At 38.6% G+C, this 25,123-nt stretch overlaps 1 protein-coding gene across 2 annotated transcripts in view; it reads right to left on the bottom strand.

Moving 5' to 3' along the window:
- Positions 1–8,228, bottom strand: part of SAV1 (salvador family WW domain containing protein 1) — a gene marked incomplete at its 3' end in the record, with an annotated part of 28,983 nt that extends 20,755 nt beyond the window's left edge. Inside the window, exons 1-2 of one of the 2 annotated variants that reach the window (XM_079914283.1) lie at positions 7,744–8,228; positions 4,240–4,683 (exon numbers count right to left, since the gene is read on the bottom strand). In XM_079914283.1, the coding sequence (XP_079770409.1) occupies positions 4,240–4,683; positions 7,744–7,837 (538 nt within the window). In that variant the 5' untranslated portion in view covers positions 7,838–8,228. The remainder of the gene's footprint in view (positions 1–4,239; positions 4,684–7,743) is intronic. The other variant, XM_079914282.1, reaches the window with a different exon arrangement.
- Positions 8,229–25,123: the final 16,895 nt, after the last annotated feature.

The following is a 25,123-nucleotide window of genomic DNA, read 5'->3' as shown; positions in this document are numbered from 1 at the left end:
TTACATAAAATAAACTAGAACATTAATAAGCTACATACACGATTTCCCAAAGACACAGATAAAGTATTACTTTGTCTCTCCACCAAGCTTTCACTAGATATGCCTCCAAAGAACTTACTGTCATACAAAGGTGGCAGATACCTACAAGATCTGTCCTTAGAGACAAGCTCAAAAATTCTAGTTTCCTAATGTTGAAGTGGCTACAGAGAATAAAATAGAATATGGAACTCTAATGAAGGTTACAACCTCCAGGGTAATACTAAACATTACAGCCCATGTTATAATCAAGATGCTGATAAAAAGATATAAGGATTAAACTAAACCAACTGCTTTTTTTCCTCCTCTCCAAAATAACTACAAATAAAGTTGTGCTCCTAAGGATTATTAACATTTCCTCAAAAGAAGATTCTGGTTAACTAATACTTATGCATTTCCTGGAGCAAACACAACTCCAGTAATTTTTTTTTTTTTTTTTTGGTAAGGCCTGGAACTTTTTAATTTGATCTTTATTACTTGATTTCTTTAGCTGTCTTTAAAAATAAAAGTTAAAAGTTTGTTACTTACAATTGCATAGAACTAAATTATTTAGGAGCAGAACAAAGGAATTCAATCTGCCTTTAGTATTCCAACTAAAGACTTCCTGTTAACAGCAGAATTCCTTCCTCTGGCACATACAGTAACCGCCTGTAGGCCAAAATGTTAAAGGTCAAATTTCACAGCTAAATGTAGAACGTGCTAGGCCGTAAAACCCGTTAAGATATTATACAATTTGTTTTTTGTACTTCTGCTAAATACAGTAAGATGAAATTAACCCCTGAGATAAGGCGTTTCCTAAAAGTCTAAGTAATAACTAATTGGCAGGAATTACTACCGTCAAGTCATTACAAAACTATTTTCTTTCATACCTTTTTTATGATTACATTAGTAACAAATCGAAATTTAAACCTTGTGAAAATAAATCTGTCTACAGCACATCCTTACTCTCCCACAAACTTACTTTCTCCTTTCCATTCATTCAAATTCCCTGAACTCTCTCCAGCATAAATCTGGAAAATATAAGAAGTTTCAAGTCTTTTCAAGATGAATTCAAGAAACTTCCAGCTATTGTCTCATATTCAGATTGTTTTTCTTCTGGAAAAGACAGCTGTTAGGCTTTTCTGTTTGGTTAATAATTGGTTGTTAATCCTTCCCTGCCACTTAGGAGATCCCTGCAAAGAAGTTCCGTTTTTTTCTGAAAGGTAAAACATTAATCTTATTGCCCTGATATAAATTAATGTTAAGTGAAATTTCTCAAGCATGTATCACTGTCGTAATAAGTGCAAATCTTTTTTTAAATGACATTCTTTAATTTGAAAAAGTATCCAATTAACTTGTATTTTATTTATTTCTAAAATATGACTGGGGAAAGCTGTTTTAAAGTCTGTCATTAAAATTACAAAAACTATATCAAATTGCATAAAAAGGGTTCTAAGAGAGGATCCGTAGAAATTTAGTTTTTACAGTATTTCCTCAAAGATATTTTGCGAATCAGAATTTTAAAATAAGATTTTTAACCTGGTATCATTATTTCTTCATACTTCAGGCATAAAAGTGTCATGAGCTATCAGTGATGGTTGCAACATAAATATACATGGGAAACGTAAGTACGAAGAACAGCAATCTGTATTAATGAAAAAGATTGTTATAAGCTATTATTCCCGCTACCCCTTGGCTATCAAAAATGTCTTAAGACTCCAGACTTGAAATCTGTGGATCCATTCACTTATTCAACCATTTATTTTTAGAGCACCTCTTATACAATCAGGTGCTTTGCTAATCCTATCTGACTCTTCTCTTTCCCTCATCCTCAATACCCATTATTGGCCAAGGCCCATCAATGCAGATGCGTCTCACTTCGCCCCTTTCCAAATGTCCCCAGCCTAGGTCAAATCCTCATTAACATTTAAAATATTAACCATAAGACATGCACCAAATGGAAATCTATGGAGCTTTGAAACTACATATAAATAGTGTTTAACATTCAGAAACTCATTAAAGTAAAAAAGCAAGGATATGAAACTGTACAGAGTATAATCACGACAATGTTAAAAAGAAATGTCATGGAAAAAGATGAAGGAAATAACTAAATACAAAGAATCTCTGGCATAATGAGTGCTTTACCTTTACTTTTCTGCATTTTGCAAATTTCCTATAATAAGCAGGTATTACTCTAAAAAATATATAAAAATGAACTTTATTTTTAAAACATACTATTTTGATTGGATAACAAATCACTTCTGAGGTTTAAAACTACACGATAGGGCTTCCCTGGTGGCGCAGTGGTTGCGAGTCTGCCTGCCGATGCAGGGGACACGGGTTCGTGCCCCGGTCCGGGAAGATCCCACATGCCGCGAAGTGGCTGGGCCCGTGAGCCGTGGCCGCTAAGCCTGCGCGTCCGGAGCCTGTGCTCCGCAATGGGAGAGGCCACAGCAATGAGAGGCCCGTGTACCGCAACAACAACAACAAAAAAAACGACACGATATCAGAACTAGCCAAAAGAAACAATGAAGTATGCAACTGTCTAATCCTTTAACCTAGAATTTAAAAACAAAAAAGGCTCTCACCTATTTTCATTACAGTATTTCTATATGCCTAGAAAACCTCTCCTCTTCAATATCCTAGTGAGACTTGAATGTCAGCTTTCACAAAATAAGCTGCTCTTGCCAACTGTGCCATACTATTTTCAAAACTTCAGTGATTTACTTTCTCCCCAAACCATAATTAAGTCTCATTTTTCCTCCAAAAGCATCATAGATTTGCACTACCACTGGTACCTGAGGTTCTCTTTTCTCTAGCAACCTATCCTGAGTACAGCTAGTAAACTAATCTTGAACACTGCTTTCATAAAATGAAAATCTTGTCCTTTTGAAATCTGCAATGGCTTCTGCTTGACTCGAGTTTAAATCCTACAGCCTGTTGTTGCATCACTAATCTCCACTCCATCTTACAACTTATTTCTTCAAATTAGACAGAATTACACAGTTACTTGGATTTACATGTCTGCTGTTTTCACTGATTATTTCACCTAAAATGTCCTTCCTATATCCCGTGTCAATCTACAGTCCAAGCGCAAATAAAAATAGTTCAGGTCCCACCTCTTCCATGGACCATTCTCTAAGTATTCCAGCCTACCCTGATCTCTCTCTCTTCTGGCTCCCTATCGCACTCAATCAGTACCACATAGTATAACAACTGTCTATCATCATTTTTCATATATTGGTTTTGTTCTCCCAAATAAGGTACCAGAAGTCAGATACCAAAAGGGAAAATGATAGACACATAAACGATTAATACTAAGTGAATGAAATGTTTTCTACACTCAAAACGCTTATACACCAAACTGTTTTTAAGTCACTTTATTTGAAGTTTCATGGGCTAAAAAAGTAAATGTCTCATGTATTTTTTATTTTTATCCTGCCAAAATTTAAAGCCTACAACTTACTAGGAAAAAGAACAATCAGATTAAAAAGTTTAATTTTCAGCTTGCTTCAGTTTACCTAGTGTAATCTAGTACTTTAGGAATAAAGTAAAACTGTGCATTTCTCCTATCTCTTCTGCTCCCTGTCAGGAAAATTATCCCAAAGTCAGGAAATATAGAGAGCAGATTTTTGAAAATTATATGGCAAATATTTTTGCTCATTGCAAAAAGCACAACAACAAAAAGACACACTTAACACACAATTAATCATTTGACAATAAGTCTTTTTAAACTAGGGAAATAATTCTTTAACTACAAAAACAGTTCTGTTAAAAAAGAAACAGTGCAAGTGTTAGCTAAGTAATGATGCAGTTGCCCGTGGTATCATCTACCATGCACAATTCTTATTTGCCTTTCCTTTCCCAGGTTTAAGTCCAGTTTCTCTGAATCCCTAACCGTCCCATTCTACTAAATCTAAACATAGATTCAATCCAACTACAGACATTAAAATCTCTCTAAGTTTTCAAGGTTCATACTGTTAACAGTCTAGATAGAATTCAGATACGTATCAAGTTTTTACAAAATAATTAGGTGAGTTAATGGACACAAAATTCTTTCCCTCCATGTAGGTTAATAATTATTTGCAAGCAGGCTTAGCAAGACTGGCAAAATGGAGTAGTAGTTCTCTAAGAGTATCTGTTAGCTTCCCAAGAAAATCTAGAAACAGAACATCTTTTTAATGAAGTGTTAATAAACCTAAATACAAACTAATTTTAAGTTACCTGAAGCATGCCTCCCCTGATTCTGTGGCATTCTTTGGAAGAGATCATGGTTGTATTCATAATATCTATAGTCTTCGTGTGCTCGATCTCCAAGTGGGCGCCTCCTCTGACCATCAAAATAATTATCTGAATAATAATATCGGGAACCAGAGTCTCCATTTTCAACAGCAAAATTAACTTCTGTTAAAAATGACTGAGAAGAGCCATATTCCCTAGGGACGTCTGCTAGACTCCTGGCAAGGTAAGAAGGTGCAGATAATCTGTTGCTTTCTCTTCTCATTATTTCATGAGGTGTTCTTTGAATTGGAGTTCTAAGGAAACTATGGTTTCTTGAAACTATTCCATCTCCAGAAGCTGCAAAGGCATTAGAGCTTGAATCTGGAAGACAAATATCAGTTCGTCTTGGAATTGTTGGACCATGCCGGATAAATGAAGGCATAAGATCTATAACAGAACAAAGAGTAAAATGACCAGTAAGTAATACACTTTTCAAAAGTTGTTCATTTATATCTATCACCCCAAAATGAAAAATTTCAATGGACTTAAGAAAACACAATTTAAAATTTGGACTTAAGAAAACACAATTTAAAATTTTAGGAAAGTATTTGTGTTTGTTTGTTTATTTATTTATGGCTGCGTTGGGTCTTCATTGCTGCGTGCAGGCTTTCCCTAGTTGCGGCAAGCGGGGGCTACTCTTGGTTGCGGTGTGCGGGCTTCTCATTGCAGTGGCTTCTCATTGCAGAACACGGGCTCTAGGCACATGGGCTTCAGTAGTTGTGGCACGCGGGCTCTAGAGCGCAGGCTCAGTAGTTGTGGCGCACAGGCTTAGTTGCTCTGAGGCACGTGGGATCTTCCCGGACCAGGGCTCGAACCCGCGTCCCCTGCATTGGCAGGCGGATTCTTAACCACTGCGCCACCAGGGAAGTCCCTGGGTATTTAAAAATTGAGGCTGGTTGATGTCTTCCCACTCAAATGATTTATAATTTGTATAAACATGTCATATGTAAGCTCTGCCAGAATCGGACGTATTCTGCATACTACCATACGTGATATGATTAAACGTCAATAAGCTTAACTATGAAATACACATTAATGAAACACTCATGAATAAACATGTAAGCGATCTAACAAATGGATACAGAGTTAACCAGCATAACTTAACATTTCAGTTTGTTTTGCTGATTTTACTTCATTTTCAAAATTCCCCAAGCCCTTCTTCAAGCAAACACGATTTAAAAAATAAAACAGAACATAATGCTATTCCCAAACACGTAAAGGTGAATTCCTCTAAAAAGATTTTAATATTATTAACCTGGCCTTCCTACTCTTGGAATTATGTAGCAGTAGTACAGTAATCAAAACATGGAAAAACTAAAAATTTAACTATGAAAATTAAAAAATAAAAAAGATCTCATTTCTGGGACTACCCTGGTGGTCCAGTGGTTAAGACTCCGCCTTCCAATGCAGAGGGCGCAGGTTCCATCCCTGGTCCGGGAACTAAGATCCCATATGCCACAGAGTGCGGCCAAAAATCTTAAAAAAAAAGAATCTCATTTCGAAGAGACACACAAATGTTGAACCAGTTCAAAAAAACACCAAGTCTAAAACTATGGCTCCTTTAAGAACAATTATAACTCAAAACAGAAGATAAGAGAAGAACAATGGCTTTAAGGATACAGTACTTTTTTTTTTTTTTTTTTAATTTTTGGCTGAGTTGGGTCTTCGTTGCAGTGCACGGGCTTCTCATCTTGGTGGCTTCTCTTGTTGTGGAGCACAAGCTCTAGGCACACAGGCTTCAGTAGCTGGGGCACATGGACTCAGTAGTTGTGGCTCCTGGGCTCTAGAGCACAGGCTCAGTAGTTGTGGCACACGGGCTTAGCTCCTCCGCGGCATGTGGGATCTTCCCGGACCAGGGCTCGAACCCATGTCCCTTGCATTGGTAGGCGGATTCTTAACCACTGTGCCACCAGGGAAGCCCAGGATACAGTACTTTTGAACACAGAACTTAAATAGCTCAGGTATTCCTGGTTAGAAAGCAAATACCTTTATAGCAAGAAGAAAACTGGATTTGGAGACTGTTTTATTAGTTCATTAACAGTATCAAAGAGCACTCATATTAATATGCAACAGAAGCTAACTAAGCTAACTAGACAAAAATAAGTATCCAAATAAACAAGGCTCAACATTTGATGAAACTAAAAAAGTACTATATCAAATGTTATTTGCTTAAAGGTGTGGCAAATGTATTTCATGATTTCAAGTAATGTTCAATAAACTTTATTTGCGCAGCAAACTGCAAGCTATTTTAGCCAAAATCCTAAGAGAATGTGTAACCGAAAATCAAAATATTAAAAAAGGCTTAAAAATCAAGTTTCAGGTTACTGATGTACCCATCTGATCTCTTCTGTTCTGTAAGAAAGCACTGCAAATACAAGGATAAATCTGGAAAGTTGATGATGTGGTTGTAATGGAAAAAACATGCTCTCCACACCTTTCTGTGTGATCTTGGGCAAATATTACTAGGAACCTCTATGAAAAGCTTTCCCAATTACAATATGAGGTAATGCTTAAGTCACAAAGTCACCAGCTTCCAAGAAGGAAACTTACACAAAGGACCCAGCAGTATGAGCACCAAAAAATTAGCTCCTTAGCTCACAAATGTTCTGAACACACAAGCAAGAATTAAAAATTCAAAAGACTCCGCCGGAAAATCAGAGTCAAATACTTAAATTGAAAATTAGAAAAGTGCCAGTGTTCAGCGGGAAGAAAAATGCACTCTATTAAATTTTTTTTAAAAAACAGAAAAAAAAACTTTTTCGTAATATACCCTGAAATATGATAGAATTTGAGTACTTTCTTTTTGGGATCACTAGGGTGCTTTATTTGAAGCAATTCTCACGACGAACACAGCCAAACATGTAATTTTGGCTCCTCCACCCTGAGATCTACTATTGATGAGGCTTTGGGTAGTGGCTACAATAGCGACGGTCAGCTTTCACCTCCTTACTTCGGCATCCAACAGCTGACGGGCTAAGGAATTCTACCCAAGCGTTCGCACGGCTTCCAGCACGGGCGAGTGACACCCTCAATGTTTACAAACACAAGGCAAATCTCAACGTAACGAGAAGAGAAAAACATGTGCCCCAGTGTAATCACTTTAATTCCTATAAAATCAGGGGATCAGCAATTTAAGTGTTTCCTAAAGAACCTCTTTCTTCCCGTAATCAAAACCAACGACACTGCCACAAGGGGACCGGAAAGTCTGTGGTTATTTGGGGGGAGGGGGGCGGAGGTGGACTAATCTAAGTTTCTTATTCTTTATCAGCTTTCAAACAACGAACACCACTCCAGGCATAATAAAATTAAAAAACAAAACAAAAACCAATATTCCACAGAGACCAAAAAGGAATGCGAAGCCGCGGGGAGCGGCGTCCGGCACCCTGCCCGGGTCCCCGCAGCCCATGGCCGCCCCGGCCAGGTGTGGGCGCGGCGCCCGACACTCACTCCGCAGCAGAGGCGACGTCTCCTTCTTCACGTACTTCCCCTGCACCTCGGCCGGCTTGGACACTTCGTTTTTGGTTTTTTTTCGGGACAGCATCCTTGTCCACGAGGCCCCAGGCCACACCAAGCAGCCGCCCTAGGGCTCCGCGCCGGGCGCCGGGCGTCCCCGCCGCCACCTCCGCCGGCGCCGCCGCCTCCTTCCCTCCCGAGCCGCCGCCGCCGCCGCCGCCGTCGCCACCGCCTCTCCGCAGCCCGGGGTCGCCCACAGGGACTGCCGCATGTTCGGGGCGCTAAGCGCGCCGGCCACCACTCAATCTCTCGTCCGCTCCTTCCCGGAAGTCTGCCCGCTCCGCGATGCTGCCCGAGAACTCAGGGAAGAGAGGCCAGGGACGCCCGCGCAGGGCCATGGTCCGCTGCGGGCCGCCTAATAGCCGCTACGACTGCCGCCGCCGCCGCCGCCGCCTACGTCCCGTAAACTTTCCCCGCGGCCGCTGGGAATTCTGGGAAACTCGACGCAGCGCGAGCGCCGCCGCCCCTCCCCCACACCAGCTCCGGGGCGCGGCTCGGACTGCCGGATGGTTGCCGAGCTCCTAGCTAACGGGCTGGCCCCGCTGTCTGCAGGAGGGGTAGCGGCTGCCCTCACTACCCCTCGGCGAGAAGCAGGTCCCGCGGACACGAAGGACGAAACCCTCCCGCGGGAGGCCGTGGCACGCTCCTGCAAAGGAGCCTCTTCTACCCGCAGATTTTTCTCTCAGGACCTCGAGGGAGCCGGTGACGCCCCCAAGATGCGTTCCCGTCCCCGGCCACGAAAGAGGACGTCCCTCTTGGAGTTTTTTGGGCTGGTAAATTCAAGTCCGTGATAGCACAGAACGCCAGTAGAGTTGAAGGAACACCACCACGCTTAGGCTAGTGCCGCACCAAAAAAAAAATCTAGAGCCCTCTTTTTGTTGAAAACATTAGTCTGGCTAATACTAATTAAACAGTATGAATCTGTAGTCTCCCAAGTGCCGGGGAGTGTGCATCTTTCTGATAAAGGATAAAACGGAGGAAGAGGCCAAAATGGAGTTTCTACGATCTTTGATGTAAGATAAATTTGATTATTAGCATAATTTATTTAATCACCACTGTCATTATTATACGAACTAACCACATATTTCCTCTTGGAGATGTCAATGGAAAAAAATCAATAAATAATCTACAATAGGCATAGAAAAGAGTTTTATTTGAGCCAAACTGGGAAGTATAAGCCCAGAAGACAGCTTCTCAGATAACTCTAAGGAAGTGCTGGGGGAAGCATAGTTTTCCCCGTAGGTTTGTGTCTAGTGGGAACAAAGAACATTCAACAAGTCAGGGATGCGTTCCTTCAAGGTTTCCAAAAAATGTATCAGTTTGGAATACAGCGAGTCAGTATGGCCTTAGCACCTGGGAAGGGAGTCTTATCATTGAAGCAGCAATAGCATTGGTGGCCCAGCAAGGGAGGCATTTAATTTTTATTTTTAACATGGACATTCTTTAGTTTTGGTAAGTGAGCTCTTTTCTTTAATAATTAAAGCAGATGTACAATGTGTGTTTGATAGGCCACAGGCTGTTTTAGCTAGCATAAAGTTAACTCGTGTAATCCAGAATGACTTCCTTATACCTCAATATGTGAACATTTCTTTCTTAAATATTCCAGTATTAGATTTTTTGAGAATTTTGAGCACTAAAGGTCAAGACCTGGGATTTTTTAATCAAAAATAGACCCTACTTTCTTCTATATAACCTAGCAGAGGGGCAAAATGTACAGGATAACATTTAGAAAATAAGATGGGATCCACCCCCAAGTGACCAAATTGAGGCTTTGACAATGGAAAGTGCTTTCCCTGAGATAGGAAACATCCTACAAGAGATGTAAACAGTTAACAAAAGGCAAGGAATTTTCTACTTATACAAGGTTAGGAAGCTGTTCAAATTTTGTTTTGCCATGAACAAGCAAATAAGACATTTTGTCTAGTGCCTGTCTCCATCTTTGCATATTGTTATGGTCCCTTGGTACAAATCTCTCACAATTCATTCAATAACCAACAAATATTTATTGATCACCCACTCTGCTAGGCACTGTTCTAGGTGCTTGGGATATAGCAACAGGCAAAGAATCCCTACTCTCATGGGGAAGAGAGACAATAAAGAAGAAAAATAAATAAAATGTACTGTGCTACATAGTGATAAGTGCTGAGGTGAAAATTAAACAAGAAAAAGAGAGTTTGTGATTTTAGTGGGACTAGCTCATGAGAAGGAGCCTTTGGAGTTAAGTGACAAAGGAAATTGGCAATGCAGCTATCTGGAGGAAGAATATTCCAGGCAGAAAGAACAGCAAGTGCAAAGTCACTGCAAGTTACCATGTTCCTGGCAGTTTGAAGTAATGTAAGAAGGTCTGTGTAGCTGGAGCAGAGGAGTAGTGGGAAATGAAGTTAGAGAGGTAACAATGGCACCTAGGGCCTTGTAGGTAAGGAATTTCACTTTGAGCAGAGGAGTGACATGATCTAACTTAATGTATTTAAATAGGATGGTTTTGGATGCTGTGTTGAAAATAGACTGAATGGGAGCAAGGGTAAAAGTAGGGAGATCAGTCAAAAGCTATTGCTGGCTTGGACCAGGCTAACAGCAGTGGAGATGATGTGAAGTGGTCAGACTTTGGATATATTTTAACGACAGAGCCAACAGGATTTGCTAACAGATTGAATATGGAGTATGAGAGAGAGAGAAATCAAGGATCACTCCTGTGGGTATGTAAATCTTAACAATAGAACAGAAATATTATGTATAAAATAAATAAGCTACAAGGATATATTGTACAACACAAGGAATACAGCCAATATTTGATAATAACTATTAATGGAGTATAACGTTTAAAAATTGTGAATCACTATGTTGTGTACCTATAACGTATAATATTGTATATCAACTGTATCTCAATTTAAAAAAAAAAGAATAGAATAGAATCTCAACAGAATAGCAGATTGTACTGTGAGAGGAACATCAGAAAAGCAGTTACTTGTTCCTGTTGTTCAGATAGGACCAGTACGAAAGTGTTGGTCGTGTGGATGGAGAGGAGTGTTGAAACATAAATGGCGAGACAATGGGGTTTTGTTACAGATAGGGTATGGTGTCAGGAGATGAAGGGAGGGAAGGGGGAGCCAAAGAAGTGCCAGGTTTCTGCCTAGGGCTTACTTCAGAAGGATAAGAGAACAAAAGCATATTAAGACCTCGTTAATATAGCCAACTCTTCACACTTGTGGTTTTCCTAGAGACTGAAATACAGGATGCCTTTCACATTTATGTAAGAAAAAATATAGGATTTTATAGTTAGAAAAGAATCTTAGATCAGCTAGGCTAACCTCACTTTATTAATGTGGAAACCAAGCTAGAAAAATTAAGTGATTTGCTTCAGATTTTATTCCTGGTCATTAGCAAACACATCTCAGGATTGGAGTTTTCTATTCCCATTTTGGACCTTTTCCTGTTACAGCACATGAAGAGTCCCACTAATGCGAGTCCAGTTTCTAACAGTTATTTTGAAAGCCATTCATGTTCCAAACAAAGAACTCCCCTTTTCAATGTTATTACAGTTCTTTGAATTGAGAGAAAGCCTCAACTAGGTGCTCTTTTTAAGAGCTGTAATTTGCCTTTTTATCAAGGAGGGTGCATTCCAAGATCAACAGTCTGCAGACAGCATCAGCAGTAGCATTATGTGAACTTTGAATTCAAATCCTTAAATCCAGACACTTTGAATTCACATCTGTTTTCTAGAAATTCCTGGATTTCTGGTAGTTTTTATTAAGGAATCTAGATTTTGCAGCTCTAATTCTCCAGGCATAGCTTTTGAGAAGGCTAATATTATATTACATAATAGCGATATTTTTTTTCCCCTTGCAGTTGCATTCTCTATGGAGAAAATCTTAGTTTTCTCACATGAAAATTAAGAATTTGAACTAATTGTTTTCCAAAGTGTCTTTCAGGCCTACAGTTTTGTGCCACATAGGCAGAAGGAAATATACAAAAATAAAAACAATTATCCTAGTAGTATAATAGGGATATAGGTGATTTCTTTAAAAATATTTATCATTGGGCTTCCCTGGTGGCACAGTGGTTGAGAGTCTGCGTGACGATGCAGGAGACGCAGGTTCGTGCCCCGGTCCGGGAGGATCCCACATGCCGTGCAGTGGCTGGGCCCGTGAGCCATGGCCGCTGAGCCTGCGCGTCCGGAGCCTGTGCTCTGCAACGGGAGAGGCTGCAACAGTGAGAGGCCCGCGTGCCCAAAAAAGGGGGAAAAAAAAAATATATATATATATATTTATCATTATTGTTATGGTTTTATCTAAAAACTGTTATTTAAAAGATTAAATAACAGTTTTTAGATAAAACCATAGCAATAAAGAAAATATTTTAATTAATTAATTTTTAATTAAAAGTAAATTTAAAAAACTGTTAAAGCAAGTGTTAAAATATCAGCATCATATAAAGTCATCATTAGCATAAAAATAAAATTTTATGCCAAGTTGCTACTTTCAAAGAGAGCCAAACGGGGCGGAGGGAGTGGTGGTGTGATGAATTGGGAGATTGGGATTGACATGTATACACTGATGTGTATAAAATGGATGACTAATAAGAAAATAAATAAATAAATAAACATTAAAAAAAAAGAGAGAGAGCCAAAGTTGTTATCCTATTTTTACTTTCTCTTTCTAGAAGCATGTGAAATTTAAAAGGGTGAACTATCTAATGGAGGATTGTCCAAGAAAGAACCAAGTGGAAGTGGAAATAAGCCCTATATATGGAGCCTCTTCAGAAAAAAAAAAAAAAAAGAGAAGAGGATCTTCTACTCTCCAACCCACTCTTCCTGGTCATATAACAAGATAAACTTAATCTGTCTCAGGAAGAAGTAATGATTATGCTAGAATATAGGGCTCTTCAAGCCTCCAAAGTTTTACTCTTAAAATCTGGGAAGGTAAATTCCTGAGTAGCCTTTTAAGCAGAAGCTTTAATTGTTCCCTATGAAGGAGAAGGATTTGTGATGTCTATACAGCTCTGAAAATATATACTTAGTATTAACAACTAAGTTGGGTTCCCAAACTCTTCTAGTGTCTGATGAATCATCCCCCACCCCCAAATAATGTAGAAAATTAGTATCACAAGTCTGATCAAAAGGAGTCAAGCTAGGAGATTCAGTGTTACTGACCTTAGGTCTGGTTCCTATATACTATTATTGCCTGGATTTAGAGGTCCTCTAAAACTGTGATAGGTAGCCAAAATGAATCTTTTATGCTTGGCAATGCTAGCCTTTGACTTCAGTTGTCTGTCTTTATAGACCTTTCTGTCTCTCTGCCTCTCTAACCCTAGAAACCTTTATCTTTCTTCCAACATTGGCCATGTCTTCAGTCACTTTCAACTTTGTTTTTTTAACTACTCTTTGCCATGATGAATATTTACTTGGCTTTTAGTAAGTTTTTTTTTTTTTTTTTTTTTTGAGAACTCAGTAAAACTTCACCCAGGGTTCTCATTCTGAGGGGTCTACTGATGTATATCTACTGTGGAAACACCTGCATCCCTTCTACACCACATGGGAGCCAAGGGATAATCAGAAATACCATCTAACAGGCCACACCACTATTTCTTTTTTGCTGTGACCATTCCAGGCTGATGCAGAGGCCCCCTGCAAAGATGATTTTCAAGAGTCTCAAATGGAAATCAAGATAAAGCATTCCTCTGTCTTCAATAGCTGTGCGGATTTCACTAGACTCTTAATGCTACCATCTCTTACTCAAGCCTGGGACCTACTTTCTGTGCTCAAAATCTTTCTTCTCCCTGCCAAAATCGCTTTACTTCCATTTCATGTCTTGTGGGAACTTCTTCTATATCACCTCTTCCCTATCTTGTGGCCTGCTTTCTTGAAGGACCCAGTGATCTTTTTCTCTGGGGCAATAAGCTTAGGCTTAGGGTGCAAGGTAAACATATTTATGGGGAAGAGGGGAAAGAAAAATACACTTGTTTGAAATATTTTCAAGAAAGCAGTTTAAGTAGAATTCTTGCAGTTAGAGCCAGAATGCAAAGCTCTAAGGGAAACAAAATGGAACTGTCCTGTTCCATATGGAGACTGGCCACATAAATATATCTTCTCTCCCTCCTGGAACCCCACTTAAATGACAATGAAAAAATAAAAGGGGAATGAACTCATTATGAGAACACAGGATGGGCCACTGGTAGACATGACGTCAATGAATTTCAACTACAGAGTGATGGGATTGAGGCAAGGTAGAAAAGAGGTTGAAGAGAGCAAAGGAAGGAGGACAGAGGAAGCCACAGCCTAAAATACTTGTGAAAGCACCTAACAGCCAAAGATCTAGAAGAGACTTAGGACGCACAAGTAACTGTTTCAGTTAAGAAAGTTAGGAAAGAGGGACTTCCTGGTGGTCCAGTGGTTAAGACTCCATGCTCCCAATGCAGGGGACCTGGGTCCGATCCCTGGTCAGGGAATTAGTTCCCACATGCTGCAACTAAAGTAAAGATCCTGCATGCTGCAACTAAGACCCAGCACAGCCAAATAAATAAATAAATTTTTTTTTTTTTTAAAAAGTAAAGAAATGTGGAGCTGGAAAAAGGCATTAATTGAAAGTCAAACTTCCCAGAAAGGGGATCTTAGGGTTCTTTTCTGGAGAAATCAAATGGCCTTGTCAACACAAAGTTCTTGACATTCTAACATTTGTAGGTCCGGCAACAAAACAACCAACTCATCTCATAGGGAAGTTTGCCAGGTGATGGACCCTGATCCCTCATAGAGACTCCCAAGTGTTTTTTTTTTAATGTGTTGCTCTTAAATATAAATACACAACTGAGGATTGCTAAAAATTTTAGGAAATTTTTCAACATAAGTGATAGCAAGATAAACAGAAAAATAGGCCCCAAAGAAAATACATAATTCAGGGGATAGATGAGTATGGTAAGATGACTACTTTAATACTTACTACCATCAACAGAGAGATTTGATAAAAGATATTGCATCCCTAAGTCAACAACAGGATGCTGTAAAAAAGAAACAATCATGGCTTTCCTGGTGGCTCAGTGGTTAAGAATCCGCCTGCCAATGCAGGGGACACAGGTTCGAGCCCTGGTCCAGGAAGATCCCACATGTCGTGAAGCAACTAAGCCCATGCGCCACCACTACTGAACCTGTGCTCTAGAGCCCGCGAGCCACAACTACTGAAGCCCGCGTGCCTTGAGCCTGTGCTCCGCAACAAGAGAAGCCACAACAATGAGAAGCCCGTGCACTGCAACCAAGAGTAGCCCCTGTTCACCGTAACTAGAGAAAGACTGCATGCAGCAACAAAGACCCAAAGCAGCCAAAAATAAATTAAATAAATAAATTTTTAAAATTAAAAAGGAACAATCAGCAATACAGAGCTCTTAGAAATTAAAGATATGGGTTGCCAAGTAAAATATTCAGAAGAAAGTTAGGAGAATAGGTTGAGCAAATCTCCCAGAACACAGAATAAAAAGACAGAGGTGTGAAATGTGAGTGAAAAGATAACAGAAATAGGTTCTATATAAGAGGCCCAGTATCCTGAAAATGTGAGTTCCAGAAAGAGATAATAGAGAAAATGGAGAGGCGTCATCAAAAACGAATACAAGATATTTTTTCAAAGATGAAGGAAAGAAAAAAAAAAGATGAAGGAAAGGAATTTCCCAATTGAAAGGGTTTCCCAAGTGCCCTACAAAATAATGGAAAAAGATCCATGTCTTACTGTGACATTGTAAAATTTCAGACCAAGGATAAAGAGAAGATCCTAACAGCTTCCAGTGAAAGTAAAGGTCAATTATAAAGGAATGAGAATCAGACTAGCATCATATTTTTAATCATTAGGGACTGCTAAAAGACAATGGAACAATGCCTTCTAATAAATATGGGAAAATCAGTTTTAGTTTACAATTCCATATCCACCCAAAAGGGCAATCAAAAGCTAGGGGAAAATAAAGACATTTTGGGGCATGAAGGGACTCGGAAAATATCCTAGTAAGTTACCAGAAGATAAGTTCTAACAAAATGAGGTTATAATTCTCACACCACAAAGAACAAACAAAACAAGGTTAGGAAAATGGAGATTAAAGAAATAGTGACTCTAACTCAGGAGAGAAATGAACTTGTCTCAGTATCACAGCTGCACAGCTGGAACTCAATTAATCCAGATTGGAATTTACGAGGATTCTAGGAGGAAGTACCTAGGAAAAGATGGAACTTAAGAAATCTGTACAATTTGGAACAAATTAAGAAGATGATAAAGGCTGACCATTCAAGGAAATAAGGCAATGAAACATGAAAAACTTGAGGGAATACAGCATTGTGACCCTTCTGAAAAGACTTGCATGAGGATGAAATCCAACAAACCAAGATTAGTCAAAATTTAAAATTTGGGATTGGAGGAGTAGTTGAAAATGGACTGGTGATAAATATTAAAAGCGCTTTAATATAGAAAAGCCTAAACAATTGTGGGAATCAAGATTTTTAAAGAAAGCAGACTTTGCCTTGGGTTTTCCCATGTCAATATGTCTTTAAAATTCTTTCCTTAAGAGCTTAATGTCTTTAAAAACTTAACCCAAATCATGCATTTAGTCAAGACAGGTCTGAACAGGACACTAAATATCAAGATCCTCTGCCTTTGGCTAGTGATCTGTTTACTTCATGCTGATCAGGACTGAGGAACTAACAACATTGCAGACAAAGGGTAGATTCGGTGGAGTGAGCAAATTGGACGGCATGAACAGGAGGTTGCGGTCAGAGGGGAATTTCAAGAGTTTTAAATGATAGTAAGTATGACCATGTTAGCCAGTATATGTAGTAGAGGTGGAAGTGATGGAAATGAGAAAGTTAAGGAATGTGAAGGCAGCATGTCAGAGACATGGAATATGGTAAAAAACAAACTATGAGCCATTGAAAAAGGATGAAGGGAATGTCCCAGGATAATATAAATAAAAGGCATAAAAATAACAGATTGCTTCCTTATGATTCATGTATTACTCAGAGGCCTCTAAATTCTGGAACTTCTATTGAGAAGTTTTTTGGGAACTTCTATTCCAAATCACTTAATAATACCATTAAAACATTGTATTTCACTGATATGCTTCATTGTTAAATTCACAGTGCTATTAGGCCTCTAAACAAATTAATGTTCGGGATTTCCATAATAGTGTCCTCCAAATTTAGAGCATGTATGGACTTGCATGCAAGGGCCTGATTGTTTCATACATGATTAGTTAGAAGACTGGAATGATCATATCTGGCAGCCAAGACAACTTTCTTTTCTTTTTCTTGAGCTTTTAATTTTTTAAAATTTGTTTTATTGAATTATAGTCGATTTACAATGTTGTGTTAGTTTCAGGTGTATAACAAAATGAATCAGCTATACATAAACATATATCTACTCTTTTTTATTATTTTGTTTTTATTTTTATTTTTGGCCACACTGTGCAGCATGTGGGACCTTAGTTGCCCAACCAGGGATCAAACCCACACCCCCTGCATTGGAAGCTCAGAGTCTTAACCACTGGACCACCAGGGAAACCCTCGCCCCTCTTTTTTAGATTCTTTTCCCATATAGGCCAATACAGAGTACCGTGCAGAGTTCCCTGTGCTATACGGTAGGTCCTTATTAGTTATCTATTTTATATATAGTAGTGTATATATGTCAATCCCAATCTCCCAATTTATCCCTCCCCCCACCCCTGTATTTGCAGACTTTTTAATGCTGGCCATTCTGACTGGTGTGAGGTGGTACCTCACTGTAGTTTTGATTTGCATTTCTCTAATAATTAGCAATGTTGAACATCTTTTCAAGTGCCTGTTGGCCATCTGTATGTCTTCTTTGGAGAATGTCTATTTAGGTCTTCTGCCCATTTTTCAATTGGGTTGTTTGTTTGTTTTTGAGATGTATGAGCTCTGTATTTTTTGGAAGTTAAGCCCTTGCAAGACAGTTTTCTTAATTATAGTATCATCAGTCTTTCCAATGACAACTTTGATGGTATTTTTGATTTGGGATTACAATGACTGAGAATATAGGGGGAAAAAAGAAATTTCAGCCTTTCTTTACTGTCTCCATTTCTTTCACCCCATAAACACACACATCATTTCTTACAAAACTGCTCCCATCTAAGTACTAAACTTTATTGTAATACTGATATTAATAACTAATATTATTAATAGTAACGTTAGTAACTAATATTTGTAGTACTGACACTACTGAGTGTAATATGAGGATCCATGGCCAGAACAGTTCAGATAAATACAAGCACTGTAGCTTTTGTTATATGGAGAAAATTCCTTCTTCTAGGATCAAATCAGTGATTGGTCCCTCATGTGAATACTCCTATAATTGAATCCCTGTGCAAATTTCCTTTGGATTAAACTGTTAGAGGCAGAATATCTAGGTCAAAGAGTGTAGTAGGCTATATAATGGCAGCCCAAAGATGTCCACACTCTAATCCCTGGACCCTGTGAATACATTAACATAATAAAAGGGACTTCACAGATGTGAATAAGTTAAGAATCTCAAGATGGGGAGAGCGGCTATATTTTCCAGGTGGGCCCAATTTAATCGTAAGCGTTCTATGTTACCTAATTAAGTCATACGGACTCTGCTGGGGCCCTAGCTCACCTGAGGCTCTGCGCCTCAGGGGGGAGGGTTCTTTTTCTTTTTGGGTTCAAGCAGCCAATAACGAAACCAAAGCTGAGATCGAGGCAGCACAAGCTTTATTTCGTGGCCAAAGAATGGAGAAGCGGGAACTAAGTTCACAGATCAACTTCTCGCCCACCTGGCAAGAGAGTTTTAATTTTAAAGAGTAGAGACGGAGGAGGATCGTGAGGCTAATGAGGAGGCATATACATTAGTCTACCAGGGAAGGGGGCAGTGCTTTTTCGAGGGAGTGAGGTGCCACCCGCTTTAATCCTTTTTTTGGTCCTTAATGTCTGGTCATGGCTACCGGTAGGTGTATCATTTAATATGTTAATGTAGTAAAATGAATGTATAATGCGAGATTCGGGGTCTGTTGGAAGACACATTCGTCGCCATCTTGGTCTCAGCCGGTTCCATCTGGGGTTTTTTGTTTGTTTGTAGCTTTCTTATTTCTGGATCATTTGACTTAAAGATTTATGTTAACCCCTGCTAAGGTGGGGGTTGGCGGTTTTGAGCAAAGGCCTGGAGCGGCTCTGGCAACACGTATAAGATTAGAAGTAGGTGATTCGATGATGGAAACAAGAGTTTGGAGTGATTCGAAGAAGGAGCCATGAGCTAAGGAGTGCAAGTAACCTCCAGAAGCTGAAAAAGCCAAGGAAATGAATTCTCCCCTCCGGGCCTCCAGAAGGAACTAGCTGTACCGACACCTGGATTTTAGCCCAGTGAGACTGGTTTTGAACTTCTAACCTCCAAAACTGTAAGTAATAAATTTGTGTTGTTTAATGGCACTAAATTTGTAGTAATTTGTTACAGCAGCAATAAGAAACTAATGCAAAGAGTTTGCAAATAGTTTGAAGGTTTTAATTGCCAAATTTCCCATCAGCAGTGTATGAGAGTGTCTCTCTTTGATCTCTACTTTTTTCTATTCATGTCCCTTTTCATATCAGTAGTTTGTAAACTTTGCTAGGGTGTAGGTTATATCTTCTACCTCTCTTTTCATCTCACACAAGTATCCTGAACCCGATAGATCCACAAAAGTATATATTAACAATGTTAATGCATTTCAGTAGAGTAAGAAGGCATGGAAGAAAAATTTGACCTGAATTGGTTTTTTTTTTTTGAAGAAATAAGTTCCACTTTGAGTCTTCTGAGTTAGGTTGAGTATCATATCATGTGTTTTAGAGTTAAAAAGAAAAGAAAAGAAAAGAAAAGCATCAAGTAGTAGGTATAAAAGTATCAGAAATCCCTTATCTCGTGGTAAAAGGGCAAGCTTAGCAGACCCACTATGCTATTTTGTTACCAAAATGAGACAAGCAATTGGAAAAACAATTATAGGAAATAAATATAAATATACTACACAGGTCTATATACACCTGAGCATAGATTGTGATTAACACATTCTTCCATATTTTCTTCTCATCTGCGTTCTAACACAAGTTTCTATCAGGCTTACCCTTCATTTTTTTCTTCTCAATGGCTTTATTGAGGTATAAATTACATAAAATAAAATGCATGTGTTTAAAATATACAATTTTATAAGTTTTAACATGTGTTATAAAACCTGAGAGACCATCACCGTGATGAAGATAATGAACATAGCCATCACTCCCAAAAGTTTCCCTGTCCTCTTTTGTATTCTCCCTTTCCAGTCCTTCCCACAACCTTCCATCTTGTCTGCTTTATGTCACTACAGATTAGTTTGCAGGTAATTGAAGTTTATATAAATGAAATTATACATATGTACTCTTATTTTCTGGTTTCTTTTACTCAAAATAATTATTTTGACATTCATCCATGTTGTTTGTATGATAACTCATTGCTTTTTATTGGAATAGTAGTTCATTCTATGGACATACCACAGTTTGTTTGTACATTCATCTGTTGATGGACATTTGGGCTGTCCTTAGTTTTTTTTTGTTTTTTTTTTCTGCGGTACGCGGGCCTCTTACTGTTGTGGCCTCTCCCGTTGCGGAGCACAGGCTCCGTAAGCGCAGGCTCAGTGGCCATGGCTCACAGGCCCAGCTGCTCTGCGACATGTGGGATCTTCCCGGACCGGGGCACGAACCCATGCCCCCTGCCTCAGCAGGCGGACTCTCAACCACTGCGCCACCAGGGAAGCCCTGTCCTTAGTTTTTGGCCATCATAAAGCTACTATGAATACTCATGTACGTGCCTTAACATGAACATGTGCTTTCATTTCTCATGGTTAAACATCAGGAAAGCAATGACAAGGTATACATATATTTACCTTTTTAAGAAACTGCCAAACTGTTTTCCAAAGTACCATTTTACAGTTTCACCATCAGTGAGTGTGTGTGAGAATTTCAGTTACTCTACATCCTTACCCACACTTGTTTTGTTCACTCATTTATCGTTAGCCATTTTAGTAGGTATGTAGTGATATCTTATTGTGGTTTTAGTTAGCCTTTCTGTAATGACTAATGATATTAAGATTTTTTTCATGTGCTTATTTGCCATTCTTATATCTTATTTGGTGCCTGTTCAAATCTTTGTCAGTTTTTTTTGGGGGGGGAGGGCTGCCTTGGGTCTTCATTGCTGCACATGGACTTTCTCTAGTTGTGGTGAGCGGGGGCTACTCTTGGTTGTGGTGCGCAGGCTTCTCATTACAGTGGCTTCTCGTTGCAGAGCACAGGCTCTAGGCGCATGGGCTTCAGTAGTTGCAGCATGCGGGCTCAGTAGTTAAGGCATGCTCTAGAGTGCAGGCTCAGTAGTTGCAGCACACAGGCTTAGTTGCTCTGTGGCATATGGAATCGTCCCGGAGCAGGAATCAAACCCATGTCCCTTGCATTGGCAGGTGGATTCCTAACCACTGTGCCACCAGGGAAGCCCCTTTGTCAGTTTTTATTGGGTTTATTTATTGTTGAGTTTTGAGAGTTCATCATACTTGGTAAAAATCTTTTAAAAGAAAATTTACTTTGTATAACTTGAATCCTCTTAAATGTATTGAGATTTGTTTTATGGCTCAGAACATGGTCTATTTTGGTAAATGTTCCATATGCACTTGAAAAGAATGTGTATTCTGCTGTTGTTGGGTGAGATGTTCCATAAATGTCAGTTTAAATTGGTTGATAGTGTTCAAGTCTTCTACATCTGTGGTAGGCACACTTATAATCCCCAAAGATATCCATGTGTTAATCCCCAAAATTGTGAATATGTTTCTTTACATGGCAAAGGGGACTCTGAAGACATGATCATGTTAAGGGTATTGAGATGGGAAGACTATCCTGGATTGTTCAGATGGGTCCAATTTAATCACAGATCCTTAACAGCAAAGAACTTTCCCCAGCTGTAATCACATTACCAAGACGAAGCTCATACTGCTCCTGCACAACAGGCCAGTAAATCGAGAGGCGAGCTGTTAAGGCAAGGAATAGCACTTTTTCAGAAAGCCAGCAGACTGAGAAGGTGGTGGATTAGTGTCCCAAAGGACCATCTTGCCTGGGTTTGGATGCTAGTTTCTTGTATAGAGCAAAGAGGAGGAGGTGAGAAGGTACCATGAAAAAGGCCATAAGCTGTTGCAAATATTTCCTTGTTCTGGAGAGACGCTGGAGAGAATGTGTTAATTTCTTCTTTCCTGCAGCTATTCACGGGTGGACCTGGTCAGGATGTTTCCTATGAGCTAAATAAGGGTATTTTAGCTTAAGCTCAGGCACAGGAGGCAGGGTCCCCGGGGGTGAGCCATTATGCAATATATTTTAAGCTATAGGCAACATTCCTTTAGTGATTAACTTGTAGCAAAAACAATAGAATACAAAAGTTAATGTAAAAGAAACAGATCGGATATGGAGTCAGATTTGTCCTTCCCTGATACAATCAGAGGGAAACTTACTATGGAAAAAGGGTCAGAGAAATTCAACATTGCTTGCTTTAAAGAGGGAAAAAGAGATTCATGACCAGAAAATGTAGGTGACCTCTAGAAACTGGAAAAGATCAAGAAATGGATTCTTTCCTAGAGGCTCCAGAAAGGAATGCAGCCCTGCTGACATCTTGATTTTTGGCCCAATGAGACCTGTGTTGGACTCCTGATTTACAGAACTGTAAGATAAATATGTATTGTGTAAGCCACTGAAGTTGTGCTAATTTGTTACAGCAGCAAGAGAAAAATAATATATTTGCCCATGTAGTTGGAATTTCCAGTGCTCTTCATTTTGTTTTTCTTTGTTTAGATCCAGATTTCCAATTGGTATAATTTTCTATTGATGTAAAACTTTCCTTTAACACTTTTTGTAGTGCAGGTCTACTGGTGATGTAATATTTCAGCTTGTTTATGTCTGAAAAAGTCCTTGTTTCACTTTTTGTTATTTTAACAATTTTTTGTTTGTTTTTTCATTGGGTAAAGAATTCTAGGCTAGTAGTTTTATTTTCCTTCAATATTTTATAGATGTTATTCCAGTATATTCTTACTTACATTCTTGAAAATTCCACTGTCATTTTAGATTTTGTTACTCTCCATGTAATATGTCTTTTTCTCTTGCTGCAGAAAAATGAGTGGAATATAGATTGATAAATCATGGTTTATGGTACCATAAAAATGTATTGTTTGATGAAAAGTGGATAAAATAACATCAGGTTGACAAAATTAGATTTGTCTGTAGGCTAACAGTATATAACATGTAATAATGGTTCTCAAACTTTTTGGTCTCAGGACCACTTTGCCGTCTTAAGAATTATTGAGAACCTCAAAGAAATTTTGCTTACATGGCTTATATCTATCAACATTACCTATGTTAGAATTTCAAACTGAGAGAAGTTTTAAAGTATTATTTAAGACAATAATAATAAGCCCATTACATGTTAGTACAAATAACATATTTTTGTGAAATGACCATATTTTCCAAAACAAAATTATCTGTTGAGAAGAGCTATAAATAAATCTCTTTAGCTTAATAGAGAATAGCTGAATTATTCCCTCTGCTTCTGCATTCAATCTGTTGTATGTCTGTATTGTTTTGTTCGAAGAATATTAGGAAAACCTGGCCTCACATAGGTAAGTAGTTAGAAAAGGGAGGAATATTTTTATATCTTTTTCAGTTAATTACAGATATTATTTATTGATACTAAACCGAATACAACAAATTGTAGTTTCTCAAAGGTAGGTTGTAGTGTGGAATCTGAAACGATACCAATGAACTTTTTGTACTCTGTTACATTAATACCCACTGGACTATCTTGGAATTTGTATCTTTTATCTACCCATGATTTTATAATACCATGCATTGGTCATTTGGAAACTACTGATACTGAGTTATGCAGGTCTTCTACCTGCTGATGCGTATCATTACAATATCTTAAAATCACATTCATAGATATCACCACTGATTTAGCCTAAAATATCTTTAAATATTCGGAAGCTATCAAAGTCAGACAGCAGATACAAGTTTTTCAAAATTCTAACTTTCTCTTGAAAGCTTAAATTTGGTCACTGACAATATAGTCAGTTGTTCTTGAAATTATAGGTTCACTTCATTCATTTTCAAGAAAACGTCCAGATATCAGATCTGAATAACTATAGTTTTCCTATCATTCTTTTTTTCAGCTTTATTGAGATATAAACAAGATATATAATATAACATTGTAAGTTAAGGTGTACAATGTGATGATAGGTTACATGTATATATTGCAAAATGATTACCACAGTAAGGTTACCACATCCATTACCTCACATAGGTACAATTTTTGTTTCACATAGGTACAAATATGTACCTATGTTTCACATAGGTACAAGTGGTGAGAACTTTTAAGACCTACTCTCTTAGCAACTTTCAAATATACAATACAGTATTGTTAACTATAGTTGCTGTGCTGTACATTACATACCCAGAAGGTATTTATCTATAACTGGAAGTTTATACCCTTTGACCACTTTCACTAATTTCCTCCACACATCCCATCCCTACCCAACCTTTGTCAAGCTCCAATCTATTCTCTGTTTTCATGAGTTCAGTTTTTTCTACATATAAGTAAGATCATACAGTATTTGTCTTTCTCTGTCTGAAATTATTTCACAAGGTATAAGGCCCACAAGGCTCATTCATGTTGTCAAAAATGGCAGGGTTTCCTTCTTTTTATGGCTGAATAATATTCCATTGTATATATGTACCACATTTCCTTTTAAAAAAATTTTTATTGAAGTATACTTGATTTACAATGTTGGTTTCAGTTTTACAACATAGTGACTCAATGTTTTTTATAGAGTATAATCCATTTAGAGTTAATATATCATTTAAAGTTAATATAAAATATTGGATATACTCTGTGTGCTGTACAACATATCCCTGTACTTATTTATTTTTATACATAGGAGTTCATCTTTTTTTTTTTTTTTTATGGTACGCAGCCCTCTCACTGTTGTGGCCTCTCCCGTTGTGGAGCACAGGCTCCGGACACGCAGACTCAGCGGCCATGGCTCATGGGCCCAGCCGCTCCGTGGCATGTGGGATCTTCCCGGACCGGGGCACAAACCCGTGTCCCCTGCATTGGCAGGCGGACTCTCAACCACTGCACCACCAGGGAAGCCCTGGAGTTCATACATCTTAATGCCCTATCTTGCCCCCTCCTCCCTTCTCTCGCCCCACTGGTAACTACTAGTTCACTGTATGTTTCTCATTTGTTAAACTCATTCCTTTGTTTTATATTTTAGATTCCACATATAGGTGATAACA

This window comes from Stenella coeruleoalba (assembly GCF_951394435.1).
Source record: "Stenella coeruleoalba genome assembly, chromosome: 2".
Taxonomy (NCBI): Eukaryota; Metazoa; Chordata; class Mammalia; order Artiodactyla; family Delphinidae; genus Stenella; species Stenella coeruleoalba.
The sequence above is the reverse complement of the archived record's forward strand: the minus strand, read 5'-3'. Positions and strand labels throughout refer to the sequence as shown.